Source organism: Pseudopipra pipra, chromosome 19 (genome assembly GCF_036250125.1).
Source record: "Pseudopipra pipra isolate bDixPip1 chromosome 19, bDixPip1.hap1, whole genome shotgun sequence".
Classification (NCBI taxonomy): Eukaryota; Metazoa; Chordata; class Aves; order Passeriformes; family Pipridae; genus Pseudopipra; species Pseudopipra pipra.
The window spans coordinates 6,447,897-6,471,285 of record NC_087567.1 but is presented as its reverse complement, the minus strand read 5'-3'; the positions used below and the strand labels follow the sequence as shown (position 1 = coordinate 6,471,285).

General features: G+C 57.0%; 2 protein-coding genes across 5 annotated transcripts; one reads left to right on the top strand and one right to left on the bottom strand.

Moving 5' to 3' along the window:
* Positions 1–617: 617 nt before the first annotated feature.
* Positions 618–2,494, bottom strand: LOC135424829 (uncharacterized). Its single transcript, XM_064676446.1, is given in 6 exon segments — positions 618–1,076; positions 1,241–1,304; positions 1,392–1,843; positions 2,228–2,258; positions 2,260–2,295; positions 2,432–2,494. Coding segments are annotated over 6 exon segments (1,017 nt in total). The 3' UTR covers positions 618–705.
* A 4,974-nt stretch (positions 2,495–7,468) lies between these two features.
* Positions 7,469–23,389, top strand: RAB37 (RAB37, member RAS oncogene family). Of its 4 annotated transcripts, XM_064675924.1 has the most exons (10): positions 7,469–7,891; positions 13,136–13,246; positions 17,438–17,548; positions 19,595–19,636; positions 19,793–19,859; positions 19,945–19,997; positions 20,511–20,576; positions 21,342–21,398; positions 21,654–21,730; positions 21,844–23,389. In XM_064675924.1, exons 1-10 carry the CDS (start codon positions 7,832–7,834, stop codon positions 21,947–21,949), a joined length of 750 nt encoding a protein of 249 aa, XP_064531994.1. In that variant the 5' UTR covers positions 7,469–7,831; the 3' UTR covers positions 21,950–23,389. The 4 variants fall into 4 exon arrangements, with proteins under 4 accessions (XP_064531994.1, XP_064531996.1, XP_064531995.1 ...); XM_064675926.1 differs by lacking the exon at positions 17,438–17,548 and having other exon boundaries at positions 7,479–7,891; XM_064675925.1 differs by lacking the exons at positions 7,469–7,891; positions 13,136–13,246 and adding an exon at positions 15,299–15,485.

Genomic DNA, 23,389 nt, shown 5'->3' with positions numbered 1-23,389 from the left:
CACAGGGACCCCCTGAGCACCATATAAGTCTCCAGGCTGGGGCAGTGCTCCTGCATGGCCACCCTGTCCTTCCTGTGGGAATGCATACGAGGAGCCCCCACCTCCTGCCCCAGTACAGCTGGAGATGGGCGCTTGTCCCCGCTGCCCCTGCCAGCACATCCCCCCAGACTGTTCCCAGCACAGCCCCTCTGTGGCTCAGGATCCTATGCCCTGATTAGGTCCTCTCAGGCCTCCCCCTGTGTCCCCGTTCCCTGTAGGTGCTGTAGTGGTGGGGACAGTTGTGGAAGGACACTCGTCCCCAGCTCTTGCTCAGCTGGAGATGGGCATTTGGTGGCATCAGACAGAGTTGGCAAGGCTGAGGCTCCGGGGGCTGAGGGCTCCTCTCCTTGTGCCAGGGCTTAGCTGAGTGATGGGGGATCAGGTGCCAGCATTGCCCCTGTGATCCTGTATCTCCCCCAGCCACAAGGCAGTGTGTCCCCACACAGTGTGTGCATCAGCACTGACAGCCACAGGCACCCCAGGCCGCACTGGCAGCTGAAGGAGGGAGCAGGTGGACAGACAGAGAGGCAGACAGACACCTGCAGGATACCAAGGCTTTATTGCAAAATTGTCTTTGTTTGGCAGCTGCAGCCCAGCAGACACAGGCTCTCTGCACTCCAAACCCCCCTCTCTCCAGCTCTGGGGCTGCCAGGAGGGGCCAGGGCTTCACAGGGGGGAAGAATCACTGGGAGCCAAGCACCTCCTGGCACAGGGCGGCTGTGGTGGGCGGCACGGCCCCAGCAGGGTGGGAGGAGAGGGGACAGGAGGGCGTCCCTGGGGCTCCAAGGTAGCTGGAAGAGGAGGTGGGCAGCCTGGTGTCCTGGTGCTGCTGGAGGCCTCAAAGAGCTGTTGGTTTTCCTGGTTGCAGCTCCTATGCCGGCTCCTCATCCAGGCTGCCCCACACACCAGGGCCAGGGCTATGAGAAATTTCAAGCTGAGGAGCAGCAGCAGGTGGGTGACACTGAGCTGGTACCTGTATGGAGAAAGGAGATTATGTGTAGAGAGCCTGTGTAGGGTCTGTGCAATGAGGATGAGGACTGGGGTGCTGGCATGTCAGCCAGCTGCCCTGCTTGCCCCTGGGATGCTCCTTGGAGCTGCTGCAATGGAGGGACACACAGCTGGGAGATGCATGCAGGGAAAAATATGGTTTTGGCCAGGGGATGCTGCTGGGGGCTTGCCCAGATCCCAAGCTCTTACTCACAGCACTGGAGGCTCTCCACGGCCACTGGAGCCCACATCGCTGCCTTCGGTTGTGGTTGAAGCAGCTGCGAAGGAAACAGAGTCAGAGCAAAGTGGAGACCCACCCCACACATCCCCTGTCCTGCCCCCTGCACAGGGGTCTCTGCCCTGACACTTCGGCCACGGAGGTGCAGGAGGTGGAGATGGGGGTATCCAGCAATGCCATGGGCACTGTGGGGGAGGAAAAAGAAGGAGGTTATTGCTGGCTTTGCTTCCAGCCCAGTTTTACCTGCAGAGACCATCACCCTGGTGGTGTGGGATGTGCTGAACCACAGTTTCCTCTTCACCCCGCAGGAGTACCGGCCTGCATCCCCCAGCATGACTCCACTCTGTGTCACTGTGAACGAGTGTGCTGTGTGGTTGTCCCTGATGGACACCCTGCCCTGTGTCACCGTCACCTCTGAGCCACTGGTTTGGATGATGTTGGTGCAGCAAAACCAGAGGAAGCTCTGGCGGCACCAGTACTTGGAATTGAGCTCATAGCCTGGCTCATAGCTGCAGGACACTGCCAGCAAACTGCCTTGGTCAGCTGTCACCTGCTTGGGGCCTTTCACTGCCCAGACACCTGTGGGGGACACAAAGAGGTGCTGCAAACACATCCTGGCATTGCCTTGGGGAACCAAGAAGGATCTGAGCCCAGGATTCTTGGGGGCACCCAGCCCCGAGGGAGGCTGTGTCTGTACACCCACTGTGCCAGGGAGCAGCGCTGAGAGGAGATGTCCCCAGTCAGGAAAAAAAGAGCCCCCATCTGTGTGTTATTAAAAGAGCAAAAAGCCTTATTCCCAGGGTTCACATGACAGCAGTAGAAGCACATCTCAGAGATCACCCCCCGTAACTGCCACAAGAAAAGGTCGGGATCAGCTGGGCTCTTGTGACTGTGGTGAGTTTCCTGGTCTGGCTTGGCCCCAACCTCTCCACAGCTCTGCCAGAACCCCTGAGATGGAATTGCCTGACCTGTGTTCCGGGCTCTCACCAGGGAAAAGGATCCAAACCAAGAAAATCCTCATTTTCCAGCTTCTTGTTCCCAGAGTGGATTTTTCCCCATGGTTAGTCATGAAGAACCTTGCAGGATGGAGCCAGGTCCACATTCACTTGGGTGTCCCGGGAGTTTTCCAAGCCTTATGCTCCTGTCCCTTCTTTGGGCAGTGCTTACCCACAGATGACCCTGGATGTCTTTTTTTAAGTTACTTGTTTCCTCCCCTTCACCCGGGCCCATGACTCACCCTGGGGTGTTTCGTGAGAGAGACTCTGCTTTTCCTCTGAAATAGTCACTGGGTTCCCAGTAAAATGCCAAAATGCAGCAGCTTCCTCTGCTGCAATGCCCATCCCAGTGGGGAGCACAGCCTCTTCCCCTACGCAGAGCCCAAAGGACTTTGGGGAGCTTTGCAGGGGGGCCAGGCCAGAACAGGGATGCAGGGACTGGGGTAGAGTGAAGGCAGGTCTGCCCCTGTGGATGGACTGGCTGGGACTGACAGAATGCTCTCCCAGTTGTGATGGACTGGGATAACAGACCGAGATGATGGACAACCATCCCCCTGCACTGCTACTCCCCGGCTCCTGAGCCAGTGTGAGCTGGGCTGCTTTTGTTTGTTTTCTCAAGCAGAAATGTCTCATTCCCTCCCCAAACCACCTTCTTCGGCACAGCCTGGGGGTTTTGAGTGACAACAGTGTTTTAAATGCTTCCACTAAAAGTTTCAGAAACCCAAACACAAAAAGCAAGGCCTCTTCCCTGGCAGCTGCCTTGCTGATGGCTTTCTTCCGATATTCCCCTTGGAAAGAGCAGAAAGCACAAACCTCTGGCATCCCCTTCCCTCTCTGTCCCTCATCATGGCAAGAGCAAGCTCTGAGTTTTCCTTTTGATCATGAAATAACCCCTTCATTTCCATCTAACTGGCTGTGAGCCAAGACTCTGCAAGTAACAGCCAAGATCTAAATTCAAAAAAGTAGCTGGAGGTGGCAAACCTGCTTTCTACTGAGAAACTTCCCACAAAGGCTGAGCAGCTGGGGCTCCAGACACTTTGTCTCCCTTGGGCATGCATCCCTGTCACTGCTTGGCAAAGCACAGTGAGTCCTTCCCACCCTTCCCTCAGAGCAGGAGGATTGGGAGAAGCAGCTCAGAGGTAGAGGCTCCAGATGGAATGTGCACAGAGAAGGTGCCTACATTCTTTACTGCATGAGGATTTCGAGGACAGCTCAGTTACCTGAAAGCAGCTGGAAGCACTTTTTCAAAGAACCACTTTGGTAGAGTTCCTGGGAAACTTTTCAAGTCACATCCCTGCTGCGTCATCTCCATCATTTCACTGTCACTTCACCATCAGATGTGAGGTGTCATTTCCCCTTCCCGTTCTCTGTTCCATGTTTGGTTCTGGGCAGGATGAGCAGCTGCCCAGCCCAGTGCAGGGGCTGGACCCTCAGCACAGACCAGGGCCACTTCCTCCCCATCACAGCAGTTCCCAGGACTGTGTTACCCCACTGACTCCATTTCAGTGACTGAAGGCAGGTCTCCTTCTTGCCTCTGAGGATACTGCAGTGATTACAGCCCCCCAGTGTCAACACTGCAACTCCCATGTGGAGTTTTACTCTGATATTTCTCCTCTCAGCTGCTGGGTGAAGGGGCCCTGGCTGAGCAGGACACTGGCCGGGGGCTGTTGATGGGGGTTTGCAAAGGAGATGGCTCCAGCTCTGCACCTCAGCCCCAACCAACTCAGCAGCGTGGGAACATGCTCGTGGAGGGGAAGAGCAAGATGGGAGTAGGCAGGAGTGAGAAACCCCAGAGTGCTGACACAGGAGTGTCTGTCACATGAAGGGCTGCGATATTTATTCCAATTAAAATGATACCAGAGAGGGAGTAGAGCAATCCAGGCAGAAAACAGTGCAGCAGAGCATGATGAGGAGTCATGTTGCCTAAAATGGGGAGAGCCTTGCAGAGAGCCCTCCCAACACCCTCCAGCGAGGGCATGGGTGCTGGGGTGCTCCACATAGCCCGGGGGGAATGAATTAACACAACCACCTGCAGAGGACAGGGAAAGGCACCCTACTCTGCACCAGCATCTCTGGGGGGCTGTGTCAGGGTCCTGCCAGCCAAGACCTCTCCCTTTTGGCAGCAAGTGGCCCGGGAAGCACAAGGCGAGGCTATTCTGTGGGAGAGGAAGCATTGCTGAAGCACTTCTCAGGAATCCCACTGATGCATCCTGACAGGAGCACATCAGTTTGTCTTTTCGTCTCGGCCACACGCGGGGCGGGATTGAGCACTCGGGCGCGGCTCAGTGGCCGTGCCAGCGAGCAAAGCGTGTCACTCAAAGAGCTCCTGGGACAGGCAGTAATCGAGTCAATCAGTGAGGGCCCAGTACCTACTTGTGGGTCCCTTCCAATCCAGAATATTCTGTGATTCTGTAAGGTCTTCCTCAGCTCCCATCCCACCGTATTACCCACCACCACGACTGAGCCTTTCCAGAGTCCTCTCTGCTCTGTTCTTCAATGACATTTACAAATCCTGATTCTGTTATTTAATCCAGGGCCCTTGAAAAATAATCAAGTAGTGTCAGTCCGTTCTTTCGTGGGCAGATTCAGCAAGTTTGGTGAAATTGTCCTTAGGAGATAAGGCTGAGGATGATAATTGCTAATGTAGCTCCTTTAGTGCTGGCTGATCGAGCAGGCACTGTCTGATCTCTCTCTTCCGCTGCCATCTCAGATAACCAAGATAAGTTCAGATCACTCCCAGATCTCTTGATTTAGCAAAGCCAGTAAAAGTGGCAAAAAATACTTACAGACTTTGTGGTCGTGGAGGATTTACTCTGGACTGTGTCTGAGGCTGGACCCAACCAGTAACAGCTAAAGCAGAGGTTACTTATTGCAAGGAAATTAAGAATTCATACTGTATGGATTCAGAGGGTGAAATTCTGATTTTTCCTTAGCTCATGGGGAAGGAATGACTTCAGCAGGGCTGATCCTTCTCAAAAAGTGTTGTACAGGGAGTCCAGGGAGATACTACAGCAGGTTAATGGGATTGGGCAGCAGAGAACAGCAGGAGCAAGCAAGTACAGTGAAGCAGAAACTCCTGAGCTGGATTTAAATCTTCCTCTGTTAGACCTGTATTTCTCAAAGCAAATACACAAGTAATTAAGCTATCAGAGATACAGTCTACCAGCAAACAGAACAAACAATGGAGCTAAATTGCAGGTTCATTTGGAATCACTCCTGCCGTTTGCAGGTCATTTCCTCTCATTTGGTTGCTCTGCATTGATTTCAGCTAGTCAGAGCTTGCTCAGGGCTGCAAACTGCTCACTGGCTCCCAGGGTCTGGGATAAGCTGGGAGAGTAAATGGTTTGCTCTGCATGGTGGGGGAAACGCATTCTTCGGTGTGTGAGGGGAGGCGGTGATGCAGGTGTCGGGCTGCTGGGCTCTGATAAAGCTGCTGATAGCACTTATCTGCCATGGGTCAGGTCCTCCAGCGCCATAAAGTGGGATAAAGCCCTTGGAGCAGCGCCAGGCTGTGCTGCTGCCTGTCTTTGCCAGCAATCTATGTTGTCTCATTAGGCTGTATTACACTTGATGATATCATGATAGATAGGAGAACTGTCTTCCTCCTGAGTGCGATTAAACCTGCAGGGCCAAGTGTGTCTCTGGTGCAATGCCAGTGCCTGCAGAGGGACTGGACAGCTTGGCTCTGTGAGGCTCTTCTCGCCCGGCAGCAGCTTCTCCCCGCTCTCCTTTGTGACTCAGAAAAGGAAACAAATGTTGCTGGAGCTGAGAAGGGTCAGAGGATGCTCTCTGAGCCCCAGAACCTCTCCTGCAGCAGGGACCTGCCAGAAATTTCCATCCAGGGATAAGCAGGTCTGGAGCCTCAGACCCAATGGGCCTTTGGGGGTGTTACTCTCCTCTTCCCTGGGGGTTAAGTTCATCCCAGCTTCTGGGAGAGATTTGTCTGAGTACCAGCACAGCCTGGGTGCCCTGGTCAGAGCTGCACAGTACATGCAGCAGACCTGGGTCTCTGGGGTCTGTGTGACCCATGGAAAGGATTGTGCTGACATCCATGAGAGTTTTAGCATGGTCTTGATGTGTTTAAGAGAACAGAGTTGCCCTGGCTTTGTTGAAGCCACCCTGAGGTTTGCTGCTCTCATCTTCCTGGACCTACTTGTTGTGGAGTGTGTGCATTATGTTGAACTACAGTATTGGCTGCACCACTTGTCAGTTATCTGATCCAGACACCAGGGCTCATGATATAATTTATTTTTATGCTATTGATTGTCTTCCAGTGCATGAGGCCAATGGGTGGTCTGGTTACACGATGGTCTATGTCAGGTTGGGTTGGTTATCTCAGCTTCAGGTGAGTCTAAAACACCCCATCCCTCTGGGTTGTTTTTCACTTTTTCTGGCTGTTGTTTGCCAAGTCTGATCATCTGACCCAGCAGAACCATCTCTGCAGTCAGAGGAAATAATGGGCAGATATAATTAGCAATGTCAGGCCCAGGCAGTCAAACAGCAATCGGACAGGTGCAGATGGCTCTTGGAAGCATGGTCTGTTCCTCTGGCTTAGGGCCATCTGCTGATCTGGAAGGAGGGAACAGGAGACTGAATTTCTCTTAATAAACTTCTCAGTAAAGATTAGTTTATTTCCAGTGCAATCAACAACATCAGATTGCTCTAAAGGGAGTTGTAAAGAAGAGATCTCAATGAGATATCAGCTGTCACCTCCAGGTTTAGGCACAGATTCTTCCTGTTTCTAAATACTATTTGTTTTTCACTCCAAGCAGGGTCCTAACCAGGCTCTGTAAATGCAATGGGATTCCAAAGGGGACCTGCCGGGGTAATCAGGCTCAACACCAGTTTGGCAAAGAAGCTGCAATCACCTGGCTAGCACGATCTGCTGCCCCTCCTTGGGGTGACACCCCAGTGACCAGGCAGCTCTGTGCTTCACCCCTGCCCGCGGACACCCAACATCTGTGTGGGCTGGCAGCTGGAGGGGTGTCAGCCGGCACAGCCCCGGTGCGGGCATAGGGCTCCCTAACGTGAGTGCCAACGAGCACTGGAGCAGTGCAGAGGACTTGGCCCCGCTCTCTCAGCTCGGCGGCTGATCGGAGCCGGTGCAGGGCTGACCGTGCCCCGTGGGCGCCTCCTGGAGCAGAGGGAGGAAAGGTGGCGATTCCCAGTGGCGAGGACGGAGCCCCGGGCTCTGCAGAGGGAGCCGGAAGGTCTCCATCGCGGCGGTCGGAGATGGGGAGGGGGAGAGGGACCGGCGGGCTCTGCCGGAGTGGGGGGAGCTCCCTCCGCCTCCCCGCCCCCGGGCGGGACCGGCCTCCCCCCGCACCCCCCGCCGCCTCCTCCGGGCGGGGGAACCCTGCGAGCGGCGGCGAGGAGCACCGGGCACCGCTGCGCTGTCCTGCGGGCACCGAGCGGGGCCGGGCTGTGCCGAACCGGGCCGGGACTGCGGGGCCGAGCCGGGCCGGTCGGTCCCGAGCGGGGCGGGCGCTGCCCGCGGTGCTGAGCGGGGCCGGGCGCTGTCCGCGGTGCTGCAGGGGCGGCCCTGCCCGGTGCCCCCCGATCCCCCCCGGCCATGGGGTCCTACACCGCCGGCCCGGGGGGGGACGGATACAACGAGGCGCTGCTGCACAAGGTACGGCTGCGGATGGGGATGGGGGGGACCGGGGATGGGGTTACAGAGCGTACGGGATTGGGGGCATACAGGGCAGGGAGACTAATTGCACTTGCGGACAAATTGCATCTCTCTCCCCTTCTCGCTCCTCGTCCCCCGATGAGGTCCGTCCGACACCCCCCATCCCGGCGCGGCCGTGGGGGGATGCGGTTGCAGCTCTCTCCCCTTCCCGGGGCTGGACAGCCTGCAGGGGTTGGCCCCGGTCCCAGCCACCTCCCGGGTGACGGCGGGAAGGGGGGTGGCAGGATTCGGAGTGTTGGGGAAGCCAGGAGCGCTGGAATGGGGCCAGCCCCGCGGCACAGCCCGCAGCCGCCCTTCAGCCGCTCCCGCTGTCCTGTGCGCGCTCAGGGCGGGTCGGGGGGGAGCGGAACCCCGGGGCTCTGTTTGCCAGAGGCAGCCTAGGGAGTCGAGACTTCCCTGCTATGAAATAGCTGTGTTCCAAAAGACATCCATTCCTGCCCTCCTTCCTTTGAAATCCTCTTCCGCGGGGTTCCTGGGACTGTGTTTTGTAACTCCACTTGCACGGAGGGTGATCGGGGTCCCTGCAAGACCTGGGGAGCTCAGGCTCTGCTGCGGGGACAGCAGGCTTTTGCTCCCTGCAGTCGGACGCTGCCCTGCAACTCCTGGAGTCATGGAAGAGACACTGATCTCTGTCAGATCCACCCATCCGTTCTGCTTGCTGTCCTCACGGTGCTTTGCTGCAGTCCCCAGTGACTGTGCAGGGACAGGCACCCCCCGGGGAGCAGGAGAAAAACAGGGATGGGGCAAGGCAGAGGAAAGGGCTGGGGCTGTGTGGATCAGTCTTTACAAACACCAGTCTGTTCTGTATCCTGCTGTACTCAGGGCAATGTGCCCAACCCTTGATTAGCAGAAAAATATCAATTACTATCAGCTCTCATTTCTGTTGTACATGGAGTACGTAGGACATGCCTCCAGGGATGACTGGAGAAACTTGGATTCTTTGCAGAGCCTTAACTCTCTCTTCTCCAGCAACGAGCTGCTGTTAAGGAATGACATTGGTGGAAACGAGTCTCTGGGCAGAAGAGCTGCCCAGGCAAATAACCATCCCAGTCCCTTGTTCCCTGCTGTTTCCCTTGGTATTTTTCCTGGCTGGGTTGCTAATCTTGCAAAATCAAGCCTGCTCTCACTCCAGGGGTGTGAGGCAGCAAATACCTCACTGGATCTTGTGTCTGCACAAGGAATCACATTTCAGATGTGCTGAGAAACCCCAGAGAGCTTTGCAGTCTGAACACAAAGGTTAAGTGGTTTCTGGTTGGTGGCTAGACCCAGGCCTGGGGAGGAAACGGGCCAGGAGCAAACCAAAGCAGGAACAGGAGAGGTTTGTTCTGGGCTGTTCCAGAAGAGTTTCACCTGACACAAAATGCTGAGTTCTGCTTGCAGGTGGTTTGACCCATTGCCAAATCATTCTTCCTTTTGTGGAATTCCTGGACCTATTTACCTGGAACAAGCCTCAGTGGCAGAGGATGTGTTCCTTGGCTGTTGTTGATCCAAGGTGCTAGCAGGGGGTTTGCAAACAGGGATCTCCTGTGTGATCTGAGCCAGCTTTTGTTTGATACACAGCTCTAGAGCTCATGTCTGCAGGGCTGAAATACAGCCTCTGCCAGGGCAAGGGCCCAGCTGAGCTGGCAGAGGGCCCTGGGCTCTGTCTCAAGTCAGTGTAAGGGTCTTGGCCATGGTGAAATAGTGCCTGGGCAGGTGGGAACAGCCCTGGAGTATTCCTGTGGCACAGAACAGCTTCAAGCAGCACCCAGCAGCAACCAAGTTACCCTGGAGCATTGCTTGGAGAAGGGAAGAGACAGCACAATTTTGTTATATAGAGGAGGTAAAAATAAGTCACAGAAATGCACCTCTGAGAGTCCCTGAGAGTGAGGGGCTGAAAGCAGCCACAGATTTGCTGTCAGACCTCTCCCAGGGCCATGTCCCAGCTGAGCTCTGCAGGCAGCTGTGCTGGGGTGCACGTACACCTTTGCCACAATTCATTGTGATAAATCCTGCTTACCTGAGCACAAACCTTTGTGTTTGGGCCTTCAGCTGCTCTCTGAGAGCAACAGCAGAGCCTGTGGAGGGCAATTCCACCCTCCCAGCATCCCCCTGACTGGGGCTTTATTCTGTCAGGCCTCCACTAGCTACATTTAGCTCAGGTCCAGGTACCACATGCTAAAGCTCAGAAATGAACTGGGAAGACAACCTCAACCCACACGCTCTGTCCCAGATTTCCTCCTGCCTGGCTGGCACTGGAAACGCAGCAGTCACCTCCCTGTGCTGCCCTGACAGCCGTGTAAACCCATCTTCCCTCAACAGGTTAGGCCAAAATACCACCTTTGCTTGCTGGCTGCCAGCACAGGTAGGGGAAGTTTGAATAGGTTTGCCCTCACCACTCCATTGCTTTGCCTTGTCCCTACAGACTATGCTGAGCCAGCAATGATTTTGACTGGATGTGATTCATCCAGGTCTGATTTAGCCACAAAACTACTAATTTAAGGTGTGGGGAGAGATATTTTCTCTTTCCTTAAGGCAGAGCAGGCAGACAGGTCTTTTCAGGCAGGTTTCCCTCTGTGCCTTGCCCAACCCTGGCAAAGCACTGCTCCATCCCCACATCCCCATGCAGAGAGGAATGACAGAACCAAAAGGAATCTTGCAACATTTTGCCAAAGTTTTCTAGACAGAGAAAAAAACTGGGAAAACCTGGGGGGCTGAGGGGGTGCAGAGGAGGCCAGGCTGTGGCTGAGGATGAGGGCAAGAGGTAGGACAGGTACAGAACTTTGTCAGTGGGAGACTTTTTGCTGTCATGACTCAGGGATATCCAGCCTGAGGTTTCAAGAGCTGGCCACATCCTCTCCACAGTGGGGTTTCTATTCTTATGTTATGTTTATTTTGTAGCCAGGAGGGTCACAGTGATTTCCACTGTGCAGTCCCTCCACGGAGCCCATGAGGTTTTCCTAAAGTTGTTAGGAACATCTCTTGGCTAATCCAGGCCAACTTTTACTATTATGATTAAGTCATGAAGCAATTCATGAGTTGTCTCTATTATAAATCCCATTTAAATTATTAATAGGGGAATCTGCCTTTTATACATGTTCTCTGTAAACCTTGGGCTCTGGAGGCTTTCTGGTGCTCATTGCAGCCAGCTCTCCTCCCTCCATAATTAATGCTGTTCTCTGCATTAACTGCTCCCAAAGACAGCGCTGCAGGGTGCATCAGTCTTGTTGCACCTCCCAGGACCAGTATTTTGCCTGGAAATAGTGTGTAGCACAAAAAAAATGCAGGACTGGAGTGCAGGAGCCACATGGTAATGAATTTTTGGGGTGTTTTCCTGTGAGGCTGCTCCCATCCATATTATGATCTCTGCACAGGGAAAGGTTCTGGGCCCCAGGGCAAAGCCAAAGGGGACCTGGGCAGGGAAATTTTCCTCAGGGAAAGGGATGACCCAGCTCCTCTGGCCCACGTGCCAGGGCTTCACCCAGACATTTCTGCCTCTGAACATCCCCCCAGCTCCTGTGCAGGCTCCCAGCTCACGAGGCTGCTCTGAATGTACAAGTGACCTGCAAACAGCCTAGTTAGGGAGGAGGGAGAAATCTCTGGCTGCGGATCTGGACGCAGGTTGCTGCCTCTCAGCACTCAGGTCTGTGCAGCAGCGTGCGTCTGGCAGAGGTGCAAGGCTCCCTCCTGCCAACAGCTCCACCCGTCAGGTCAGGCTTTTCCCAGGAGATGTTTGGTGTTTGGGATGTTTTTTCCATGGTAAAGCACTGATTCACCACAGTGAGCGTTCATTGAAGCGTGTCGTGGTGAACAGGCTCCAGGCAGGTTGTGGGGCAGCGCTTTATGCAAGGCAGGATGATGGTCTCCTGCCAGACCACGCTCCTGCATTGCTTGTGCTCCTCAAGCTCCTTGGATTTTGGCTTCAGGTCACTTCCTTGGGGTCTGTGGGATGGCAGGAAGCACAGTGCTGGGTACTGTGGTATGTGCCTGGTGTCTGGAACCTGCATGGCCTCCCAGGGCATGGAATCAGGCCTTGATCTGCCGGGGCTGTTTGTGCACCTGATTAAACACATTCTTTCATGCTCATCCTGCACTTCACAAGGGGGACACACAGTGTCTGAAGTGGTGCCAGGGTAGGTTACACCCCGGGGTGCCTCAGGGCAGGGGAGGTGATGCAGGAACGGGATCAGTCATGTGCACAGACTCCTCTGGATATTGGGAAGATGCTGAAGCACCTTCCAGGGTGGGGACAAAGGGCTGAGGTGTCCGAGGATGGAGAAGGGCTGCTGGAGCTGCATTGAACTAAACACAGATCAAGGGGGGAAACAACATATACAGCCAAGTGCATCAGAGGTGGATGCAGAGAGTGGGGAGGTTCCACCCCAGCACCTCGTGGGCTCAGCCCTGCAGCCTCAGGGGTGACAGCAGCCCTGTGACAGAGGGCTGTCTGTTTTCCAGAACTGCATCTACAGGAACACCCATGTCCTGAAAGACACAGCCAAATCCACTTCTGAGCAAGAAGCCTGTTAGCAGAGTGTTTATTTTAACTTATGTCCCTGTGAAAGGGTTGAAAGTGCCTCGGTTTCCTGAAAGGATGGGAGTGTTTGCTCCAGTGGCTCTGCGAACAAAACCCAGACACCAACAGAGGAGAGGGAGGGTGTTACATTTGCACTGCAGGTCTCGCTTAGGTCAAGGATTTGGAGCAGAAGGGAAGATTGGCTCCTCAGGGGTGCAATGTGGGTACCAGGACTATGGGCTGGCAGCTCTCAGGAGGTGACAGCACCACCTCAGCTCTGACACCCACACAGCTCCCTCATCCCTCCTGCTCAGGGACAAGCAAGTCTTGCTCCCCGTGGGAGAGCCCTGGGACTTCCCATGGAGGGCTGGAGAGGCGGAGGGGTGCCATGAGTTTAAACCCAGCAGCCTTCTGGGGGGAGTGCTGTGGGCTCACAGCACTAAAGTAGCACAAAGGCTGCCCAGTGACCCAGCAAGGCTGCGTGGCTGTGACTACAGCTGTGTGCAGCAGCTGCAGGAGATGCTCACTTTACTAAACAGTTTTGGACCTAATCCAGTGACCCCAGAGTCCTCCCAAAGAGGTTTTCCAACAGGCCCTCCCCAAATATCTGGCCCCCGGCTGCTCACTGTGCCTGCAGGCTCCAGCATTGCCTGCACCCCTGCTGACACATCTTTACATGGTCCTTGCAGACAATCCTGGTTGGAGACAGCGGCGTGGGGAAGACGTCTCTGCTGGTCCAGTTTGACCAGGGCAAGTTCATTCCTGGCTCCTTCTCTGCCACCGTGGGCATTGGGTTTACGGTAAGAGACCAATCCCTGGTCCCTGGGTTGTGTACCAATCATGAGCAGCAGCTTTACTTGGGAATCAGAATCTATGAATCTGTGATTCTGATCATTTTAAGCACAAAGAATTGGACAATTTGCTTTGGTGCTGCTGGATCAGGGGCCCAGTTTGGCTATGTGCTTGTTGGCGTGCTTTGGACTGCTTAGAGGGATGGGTGGACAAAGTTCCACATCCCAAAAGACTTGGTGGGGCCGTGTTTGAGTGCAGCCTCTTGCATCACACATGGAAAGCTGATTTTTGAGTAGCCCTGCTCTGCCAGGGAGATGCCAGCCTGTGTCCTGCCTGTGTCCAGCCCAGGGCCCTCACAAAAAGTCAGGCAGATGGTGACAGTGCCTGGGAAAAGCACTCGGCTGCCATCCAGAGCTATTTGCAGAGCTGCTGCAGGGTCTCCAGTGGCTCTGATGTGTATGTCGCCTCTCCTAAGGGAGGTCAAGACAGGGACAGTGCTTGGGATGGAGAAATTGTCATCCCTTCAGCATCGTGGTGAGGCTGGGGCTCAGCAAGGGGCTGTTACCCATGGGGATGCTATTACCCACAGGGATTTTCTCTCTTGTCCAGGCCAAGGAAGCAGGGAAACATGTGGTACCGGTGTGGGGAGTCTGGGGCCAAGCATCCCAGGGGCTGTCAGCCAAGGGCACCCCTGTGGGCAGACAGAGGAAGCTCAGCCACACTACTGATCTCTGCCGGCTCCTGGCTGCCTCCTGCAGCAAATGCCAGCAGTGTGGAAGTGATGCTCGACCAGGTGTCTTTCCTGCCTAGGCAACTCCATGAGCTCCAGCATGGTTTGCCGTATCCTTCCAGCCCCTTCCCCAGCGAGCTGCAGGAAAGCTCAGCCACTTCCAGGAGCTCCGAGTGCCTCCAGCCTCCAGCTCTGGGCACTTTCCTGGCCAAAGAGCATATATAAACTATAAATCCCCCAGCTGGGTCTTAGCGCAGTTACAGGACTGGAAATACAGGTTCTGTTTCCTGAGGGGCAGAGGAAGGCTTGGCTGGAGCAGGGGCCGGTGTCCCGGAGAGGTGCAGAGGTGGGTGCCATCACAGAGGGCATCTCTGCCATCAGCCCTCCCACAGCCACCCGTGGCCTTCACCCACAGAGCAGTGAGGGGCACGGCTCTGCACTGGAGCCCTGCACCCCTGGATCCCAGTGCCATGAGCAGGGATGGGGGTTGCCCTGAGATTAGCCCTGGCGTGGGAGAGATGGGCTGGGTATCCCAGGGAAAATAGATGAGAGGGAGCTCAAGGCTCCTGTCCGTGGAGTGGTGCCTGTAAGGCTGAAGACCTTGGGCAGCTGCAGTGTGTGGACATGGATGGGGTTTTACAGAGTTAGTTTTTGGATAACGCGACATCCCTGTCTCTCTCCAGGGGCTTCTCCTGCATTCCCGTGCTTGGGCTTTTCCCAAACGAAGCGTGCTATGAGCCGAGCCCCAGCGGCTGGTGTAGGATGCGGGGGGCTGTGAGCAGCCGGGGGAGCGGGAGGTCTGGCAGCCGTCCCGGCCGAGATGCAGGAACCGGCTCGGCACAGAGCGCGGCTTCCGGGTAACGGCGGCTGCTCCCGCTTCCCCCCGGCTCTGCTGCACCCTGGTGCTCACCCAGCTCGGCACCGCTGGGGCTGCAGCGGATGGGACAAACCCCCTGCCCTGGGGTGGGAGTGGGAGCTGCCATCCCCACTGTCCCGGCGTGGCAGGGTGGGATTTGGCAGCACCGTGGTCTCCATCCCTACACCCCGTGTGGGACAGGGGGCTGTTCATTTGTGGGGTGAGCTGTTCCTCCTCTCCCCATCCATGTGCCGGGAGGGATGTGCCAGTGCTCTGCCCGCCGGCCGGTGCAGCCCAGCCTCTGGCAAACCCAAGCACCCCGGGGGTCCCCGGTGTGGGAGTGCAGCGGGGCAGGTTACCACCCTTCAGCTTCATCTTTCTCATCCCGTGGCCAGACTGGGCACGGAGGCCGCCGGGGCACAGCCTCGGGGGTGGCATTGGCCTGGGAGGAGGAGGAGGAGGAAGAGGAGGAGGAAGGCGGGTGGGGCCGCGGCTCCCGCTGGTCCCGCGGCGTCGGGACTCGGCGGCTCCGCTCGGACGCACCATGAGCGGCCCCGACGGGGCGGCGGAGACCGGGACCCGCCCAGCGGGGAGCGGGGAAGCCCCGAAAGGCAGTGGGGACCCTCCGGCGTCGCCCCGGGACTACGAGCTGGCCGGCAAGGTGGGAGGCAGCGCGGGATGAGAAGGGATGGACCCACCAATCCCTGCCAGGGCTGGAGGTTTGGGTTCGTCCACTGACCCGAGGGAGACCGAGAGGGGTCCGAGGGCGTGCCGGGGGCCGCCCGCTTCCTCCGCTGCTGCTATCGCGCCCAGGAAGCGGCCGCGAGGCGGGGAAGGAGAAGAAGGCAGCAGCCCCGGCTGAACCCCCCCAGCCCTTCCCGCCCCTGCCCCGGGAGTGCCCAGATCTTGCAGGTGTGGGGATGGGGGTCCTCCCTCCCCGGGAGGTGGAGATAGGGGGCTCCTGCCGGGGGCGGGGGGAGGTCTGTGCCCCAGGGGTGTCCCTGCCCGGCAGTGGCAATGGGAGGGACCAGCTGCAGGAACAGGGCTTTGGGAGGACTCCCCGGGGGGGTCAGGGCCGAACTCTGCCTTCTGAAAGCCTGACCTGACCTGCTTCAGGCAAGGGGCTCCTGCCGGCCCGGCAGTGGTGCCCCCCATGGCCCAGGACAGGGGAGGCAGGACCCCATCCAGCCCATCACAGCACTCCAAGGGCTCCAAGGAGGCAGCAGTGTGTGTGCCCCGGTGCCAGTCCAGGACCTCCCCCCTCTCCCGCCCCGCAGCCCCCTGCCTTGCAAATGCCTCTGCACCCCTGCCAAGCCTTGGGGTGGGAACCCTCCTCCCTGAGTGCTCCCCTCTTCCCCATCCCGGATCGGGCGAGGGCTGCCCCAGGAAGCACCTTCCTCTTCCCGGCAGCTCAGGGGAGGCACAGGACCAATGAACCTTTTACCTGAAAGATTTAATATGCAGCCCCAGGCCGAGCTCAGCACTGATGGTGTCAGCCCAAACACCTCCTGCTGCCTTGCTTAGCCGGCTCTCAAAGTGGTTCTGCACGCTGCCACTTTCCCTAAACCATTTTCATTCCTTTGCCTTTATCCTCTCTGCTCTGACTCATCTCAGTGGAGGGCAATTTTTATGTTTGAGGGAGTGAGGTGGAGGCAGAAAGGAGGGGTGTTCCCAGCTGCCCTCCAGGGTCAGGGAAGGACTTGACCAGCAAAGTGAGTTGGCAGGAGGCAAAGCACTTCCAGCCCCCAGCTCTGGCATTTGCTGTGCCACCCCTGTGGAAGGTGGCTCACTGTGTTTGCCTGTCACAGAGGCAATGGGGCTGCAGAGGTTTGCTTTGCAGGCTCCAACGTCCCGGCAGGGTGGGAGTGTGGGGATGGACCTTTTTGCTGGAGTCCTCCTTGCTGCCATTTTTCGTCAGGGGATAGATGTAGGCAGAGTTAGGTTAATGATTGCTGGGCAGAAACAGGCTGCTGCAGGTGAGCAGGAAGAGCACAGCATCGGGAAAGGCTGTGATTATGGAGCCCAGCATCCGTCCTGGCTGCTGCCTGCCTGGGTCCGGTGGTGCTGGAGTGGCCAGGGAGCCCGGGGGTTGAGCCTGTTTGCTTAGCAGGAGGGGAAAAAGCACCGTGTTTGCTTTGGTGTCTGCAGCAGGCCGGGCCCTGGGCACAGAGTCCCGGACACGCGGGGTTTGCCCAAGCCATGCATCAGCAGCTCTCGGGCTGGGCACACCCGGGCCAGGGGCAACGTGTGGGCGGAGGTGGCTCCATGAATGTGGGAGCTACTGCCAGTTTTCCAGGAGCCTCCTGAGCTGGGAGATGGTGAGGGGCTGGCTAGGAAACATCTCTTCTTGCTGTGGTACCTGCCTTCCCACCAGGTCTCATCTTCTGCTCTCCCCCTCTTCCGTGGCTGTGGGTGCTTTGCTGCCCTGGGGCACCACTTGGCTACATCTCTGGGTGTCCCATCCTACCTCCAGCTCCCACGGGGCTCCCTAAACCTGGCAGGACTAGCCCTGGAGAAAGAAACAAAGGGACAGAGGGGTCTGGGGGGGAGCTCAGCACCGCTCAGTGATGCTGCTCCCTCCCGCTGACACCTCTCCCTGCACACATCTTGCAGGTGATGTTACTTGGAGACTCGGGCGTGGGGAAAACCTGCTTCCTGCTCCAGTTCAAAGACGGGGCCTTTCTCTCCGGGACGTTCATAGCCACCGTGGGCATAGATTTCCGGGTGAGACCACCACAGCTGCCAGCCCCTTGCCTTCCCCGACCCCCACCTCGACCAGGATGGGGTGCTGGGAAGGGGGAACAGCCTCTGCACCCCAAATAAACTCCCAACCAGCAGCAGTCACTTGCTGAAACCCTCCTACCTCTCCCTGGGAGAGCAGCAACAGACAGAAGAGCCCACTGGTGTTGTCAACTCTTGTCTTTAAATCAGCAAACAGCCTGGGTTTAGCTCATCCTGGCTGGGTGTGTGGGCTGGGGGTGTAGTGGGCAGCCAGCATGCTCCACCAGCTGGGCTGAGGCCAAGGGCTGGCGGGGTCAGCTCTGGCTGTTGTAACCTTGTGCTTTGAAAGGGCTGAAATGGGCTGCTGAGCAGTTGTTAAGATCACCAAATCCTGCTCAAACCCCCGTGCTGCTCTCTGCTCACCAAATTTCAGTGGCAGGGTCTCTCTGGAGGTGTTCAGGGAGGCAGAGCTGTTTGCAGCACAGGGCAGAGCAGCATTTCAGCAGGCTGGAAGTCATGGGGGTGTCCCCAGGCAGGGCTCTGCCTGCAACATCCGACACGTGTGGAGCGCGGTCGCTGCTTCCTCTGCCCCCACAGCTGCAGCTGCTCTGGTTTCCTGCCTTGTGGTGGAACTGGGGGCTTGGTGAGCAGGGCCTGGGGGACAGAGAGGGCTATGGGTTTGCTTTGGAGGGGTTATGAGGCCTGTCCTTCTGATAAAGTCATGAAAGAGGTAAAATCTCCTGTGTTCCTCTGCTGGGCTCCGCACTGATCTCCCTGAGGGTGTTGCCAGCCCTCAGGTACCTGCCCTGCCTCGTGCAAGCATCTCCTCCAGCAGTTCACGGCTCACTGCTGGTAGAAAATCTCCAGAGTCTCCTAGGGCACGTTTTTGTTTTATCCAGCCCATTTGCTCAAGTTTTGTCATCTCCACAGGGGCTGAATTTCCACTTCAAACAATTCCAGGCAACCAAATTATTTATAGGGGTCTTCTCTTTTCAGACTCATCCCTCCAAGTATGATTCTTTAAGAGTCTTAAAAATAGCTTTTCAGTAACTTCTGCGTTTCTTTCTTCTGGCCTCTGGAGAGAAGTCCCTGCGCTTCCGAGTTGAGTAGAGCTGTTGCTTAAGCCCTGATAGCTGCCTTTCCTGCTCACATGGAAGTGCCTCTTCCCCTTCCTAGTACCAGCCCAGTTGCCTGACTGCAAACCGTCGTGACCCAGGAGATTTCCTCCTGCCACACTGGATAAAGTTGCGTGCTACATGCAACCCCCTAACTCAGTGTTTGCAACCACATTTAAGGACCAAGCAAGGCTCCCACCATCAAGGATACCTGAGCAGGACATCCAAATCATCCACTGGGTGTCCCCAGGAAGCTTGTAGCACCCAAAGCCCTTAAATTACTGTAAATAACCCAAATTTTTAGCACAGAGCTGGCTCCTCCAGGACACGGAGCAGAGGAATCCTGACAGAAAGGTCAGGGCTTTTTGATGGGCAAACTTTATAAAAGCACACCAAGGTATTATTAATAAATGCACATTTGTATGTGGTTCATACAGACCTCCCCACTTCCCCAGCTCTGCCCAAATTCCCTGGCCAGGCAGACAGGAACTGCTGCAATCCTGGAGCTTCCCGGCAGGAGTCAGAGTGGGTCGGTGTCCCTAGGATTTGCAGGACAACTGGCATCATTAGCTGGCTTGTTAGGGGACCCAGAAGCCACAGGACAGGGTGCTGGCTGTAGGAGATGAGTGACACACCGGACCCAAAGCAGGCTGGGATCTTGCTGTCCTGTCTCCACTGGTTCTGCTCTTTTCCATCCTGGAGAGAGGGACTGCTGCTCTGGGATGTCCCTGTAGCTGCCAAGCAAGCAGGATCAGGGTTTGTAGCAATGAGGCTGCAACATCCAGCCCCACGGGCAGCCTGGCTTCATCCCACCGGCTGTGGGAGAGCAGCTGAGGGGCTGGGGAGTGCCAGCTCTGCACCAGGGCTGGCTGGCACATGTGCCAAGACATTTATCAGGGCTGGCTGATAAATGTGCTCTCCTTCTCTTCTGCAGAACAAAGTGGTGGCCGTGGATGGTGTGAAGGTGAAGTTGCAGGTGAGTTCTGGGCAGGGGGAAGCAATTCCCAGCCACATTGCTGGAAACCTCCCCCAGGCTGAGCGTCGTGGGCCGTTGGGGCACGGAGCCACAGAGGTATCCTCAGCTGGGAGGGTGTTTCCCCTCCCTGATCTCACCAGGGTGGCTTCTTGGCAGATCTGGGACACGGCAGGACAGGAGCGGTTCCGCAGCGTCACCCACGCTTACTACAGGGATGCCCAAGGTGGGTTTGGGGTCTGGCAGGGATGGGGGAACTGCCTGGAATGCATCCCTGCAGCGTGACAATGCCTCTGCCTCTTCCCCTCCAGCCCTGCTCCTGCTCTACGATATCACCAGCAAGATGTCCTTTGACAACATCCGCGTGAGTCCCCCCGTGGGTCAGGAGTGTGTTCCTCCCCAGGGACTGGGGTCGTGGGTGCCCTGCTTGGCTGGATGGGTGTTTAGGGCAGTTGGAAACCTGTTTTACAAATAAGTGCTGGCTGGTTTGGCCAGACTCAGCCAGTCTGGAGCTCGTCCCAGGGCACCTGGCTGGGTCCTGCATGGCTGGATGAGTTTTGTCCAGGGACATGGAGAATGCCTGGAGGGAGAAAACGCTGTTTGGGAAGGATGTGAACTACTCGTAGGCTTGGGCTGTAGCCAGGAGACGGGGCGTTTTCAAGGCTGTTCGGCTTTGATGCTGGAATAGTTCCCGTGCCAACAAAACAGTCATTATCCCTGTCCTCGTGGGGTGGTGTGAGGGTTGAGGGGAGGGGCAGGATTACCAAGAGGATGTGAGGGCTGAGGAGGGAGGAACAGGGGTACCATGGGGATGTAAGGGCTGAGACAGGAGGGACGGGGGTACCACTCATCCTGACACAGCCCCACTTCCCTGCAGGCCTGGCTGACGGAGATCCACGAGTACGCACAGAAGGATGTGGTCATCATGCTGCTGGGCAACAAGGTGCATGCAGGGTCCCCTGGCCCTGTGCTTTGCCATGTGGTGCTGTGCCATGCCCTGACCATCCCTATGGCTGTGCAGGGATGGGCTCAGTGGGCTCTGCCTGCCAGCTGTGTGCACCCTGCCTGCACCCTCCGCTGGGTTCTGCTCCTTTCTGGGCTCAGCCAGGCCCAGAGGTGACCCCAGAGGTTTGGAGGGGGCCGGGGGGTGGGCAGGGTTCCCGACAGCCAGTGGGGGGCAGCACGAGGCTGAGGCTCCCAGTACGGGATGCTCCCTGCATGGGATGCTGCTGGGTATGGGATGCCCACTCTGGCCTGAATGCACCCCTGAATCCCAAGTTACTCCAAGCCCCAGATGCCCAACCAGGCCCCAGATCCTCTCCAGGGGTCCTAGGTGCTATCGGGTGCCCAGTGCCCAACTGGGTACTGGATTTTCCTCTGAAACTGGATGCCTCTGGATCCTGGATGATGCTGGGTATTTGATGCCCAGAAGGGTACCAGAGCCTCCCTGGGTCCTGGATGCCTGCAGATACTGGATGCTGCCCCACATCCCCCATGTCCCCAAGGTCCTGGATGCCCCCTGATATCCTCGATGCCACCAGGTCCCAGATGTTCCACAGATCCCAGATTCTCTGGGCACTGGTTGCTCCTGGATCCCCCATGGCCCTCATTCCTGTCAGTCCCGTGAGCACCCCACACTGCCTGCTTGCCAGATGCCCCAGGGTGCCAGCTGGCCTGGTGTGTGGTGACATTTTCCTTCCCTTGGCAGGCTGATGTGAGCAGCGAGAGGGCTGTGAGGACAGAGGATGGAGCATCGCTGGCCAGGGTGAGCTGTGCCAGGGTCTAACCCAACTTCATCTCCCCCAGTCAGTTGCCTGTCACTCAGGGTCCCCATACAGCTGTGCCATCCCCTCTGATGGGTGCCCAGACCCACCTGGCTCTTGGGCAGTCACTTAGACAAAAAACCTGCGGCAAGGCAGGGAGGGGATGGCCCCCAAGCCTTGGCCAGGCAACGGGTGATTCAGAGGGGCAGGAGAGCATTCTGGGGATAGCCACTGATGGGGTCATGCTGCTCTTGCAGGAATATGGGGTGCCTTTCATGGAGACGAGCGCCAAGACAGGCATGAACGTGGAGCTGGCCTTCCTGGCCATTGCCAAGTGAGTACCTGGGGCCAGGGGACTGAGCAAGGGAGGTGTCCCCTGCAGCCCCACCACCTCCCACACTGATGCTGGAGTGTGTGTGTGTGGGTAACACGGCCCCACCACTGCAGGGAGCTGAAGCAGCGTGCGATGCAGCCGCTGGACGAGCCCCGGTTCCAGATCCACGATTATATCGAGTCACAGAAGAAGAAATCCAGCTGCTGTGTCTTCTCCTGAGGGCAGCCGGGAGGAGCCAGCAGCCCTGAGGGCACAGGCAGGAGACAGAGAGGGGCCTGATCCTGCCCTCGAGTGCCCGAGGGAACCAGGCTCTGACAAGCCAAGGTGGACGGGACAATACAGCGGAGCAGAGAGTGCACGAGGAGGGCCCTCACCCCAGTTCCAGGATCCAGGGGCCAGATCCTTCTGCCCCGTGAAACAACGCCTGGAGCTTGCTGTGTGCCACTGTGGGAATCACTGCGGTGTGGTGACTGCCAGCCTGGCCAGTGAGCCACAGCGATGCCTCCATCACCCAGGACACAGCCACACACCTCACTGAGGGACACCTGGAGCGGCTGGAGGGGCAGTGCGTGTGCCATGGATGAGCCCCCCCACAGCCCCCAGCCCTCTCCTCCCTTGCAGCCATCCCTGCTCTCAGTTCTGCTCTTGTCCAGCTGGAAGGGCCTGATCCAGCCCCTGTGTCCCTGGTGCTGCCAGGCTCTGGCTTCCCTCCAGGGATCCTTAGCTCTGCCCCCCGGGCTGCCCCACGCCCCAACGCTCACATTGGGCTGTGGCTCCTCTCTGCTGCAGTTGCTGCCATTGGCTTTTATCTTCATGCCACCATGAGGGCAGTGATATCCTCATAGTATCCTGGCTCTGCTTGAGGGAAGGGCTGGGATGGGGAAGGGTCCAGCCAAACCTGCTCCCTGCCCATACAACTGTGATAAGAAATAAAACTCCCCTGGGAGCACCCAAGCGATGTTTGGGGCATTTCTAGTACACACAGCAATGTGGAAACAACTTTATTTTTCCCCATCTTGTAGTCACGGAAATTAGAGGAATTCTTTTTTTTTTTAAGAAAAACCTTTTTATTTTCAATCCCTCCAGACTAAACCATCTCCAGCCTCATGCAGGAGATGCTCACTGTGGCCTGGAGTGATGCTCCAGCCCTGCTGGCTCCCAGGCCAGGCTGGGTTTCTCTCCCATCGCTGCCCATGGAACACAACTATTCCTTCCTGCTGCTGGCAAACAGCGGCTGGAACCCACTCACTGGAGACCAGATGCCTGAGATCCTCCAGCCAGCAAATGCTGCTCTGTTGGGCATCAGCAGGGCACAGGGGCAAGGCTTGACCTCCGTGTTGCTGCACATCCCTGGTGCTCAGCCCAGCACTGCTGACCCCTCCAGCACTCTGCCTGCTCCCCTGAGCACTACCCAGGGCAGTCAGATGGTGAATATTTGGTTCTGCAGCTGAAGCACTCATGTGAAGAGCAGCTGTGGAGGGCATGGCACTGCTGCACGTAGGAGTTGGGGACTGTCCTGCACATCTGTCCCCGTCAGCATCTTCCCTGGCCCTGCGCCCGAGCTGCTCGTCTCTCACCTGCCCCAGTGCCTCCTTTGCCTCTGCACTGCTCCTGGGTCTGTCTTTGCAAGTTTACAGATTAAAGCTGGATATTTTTGAA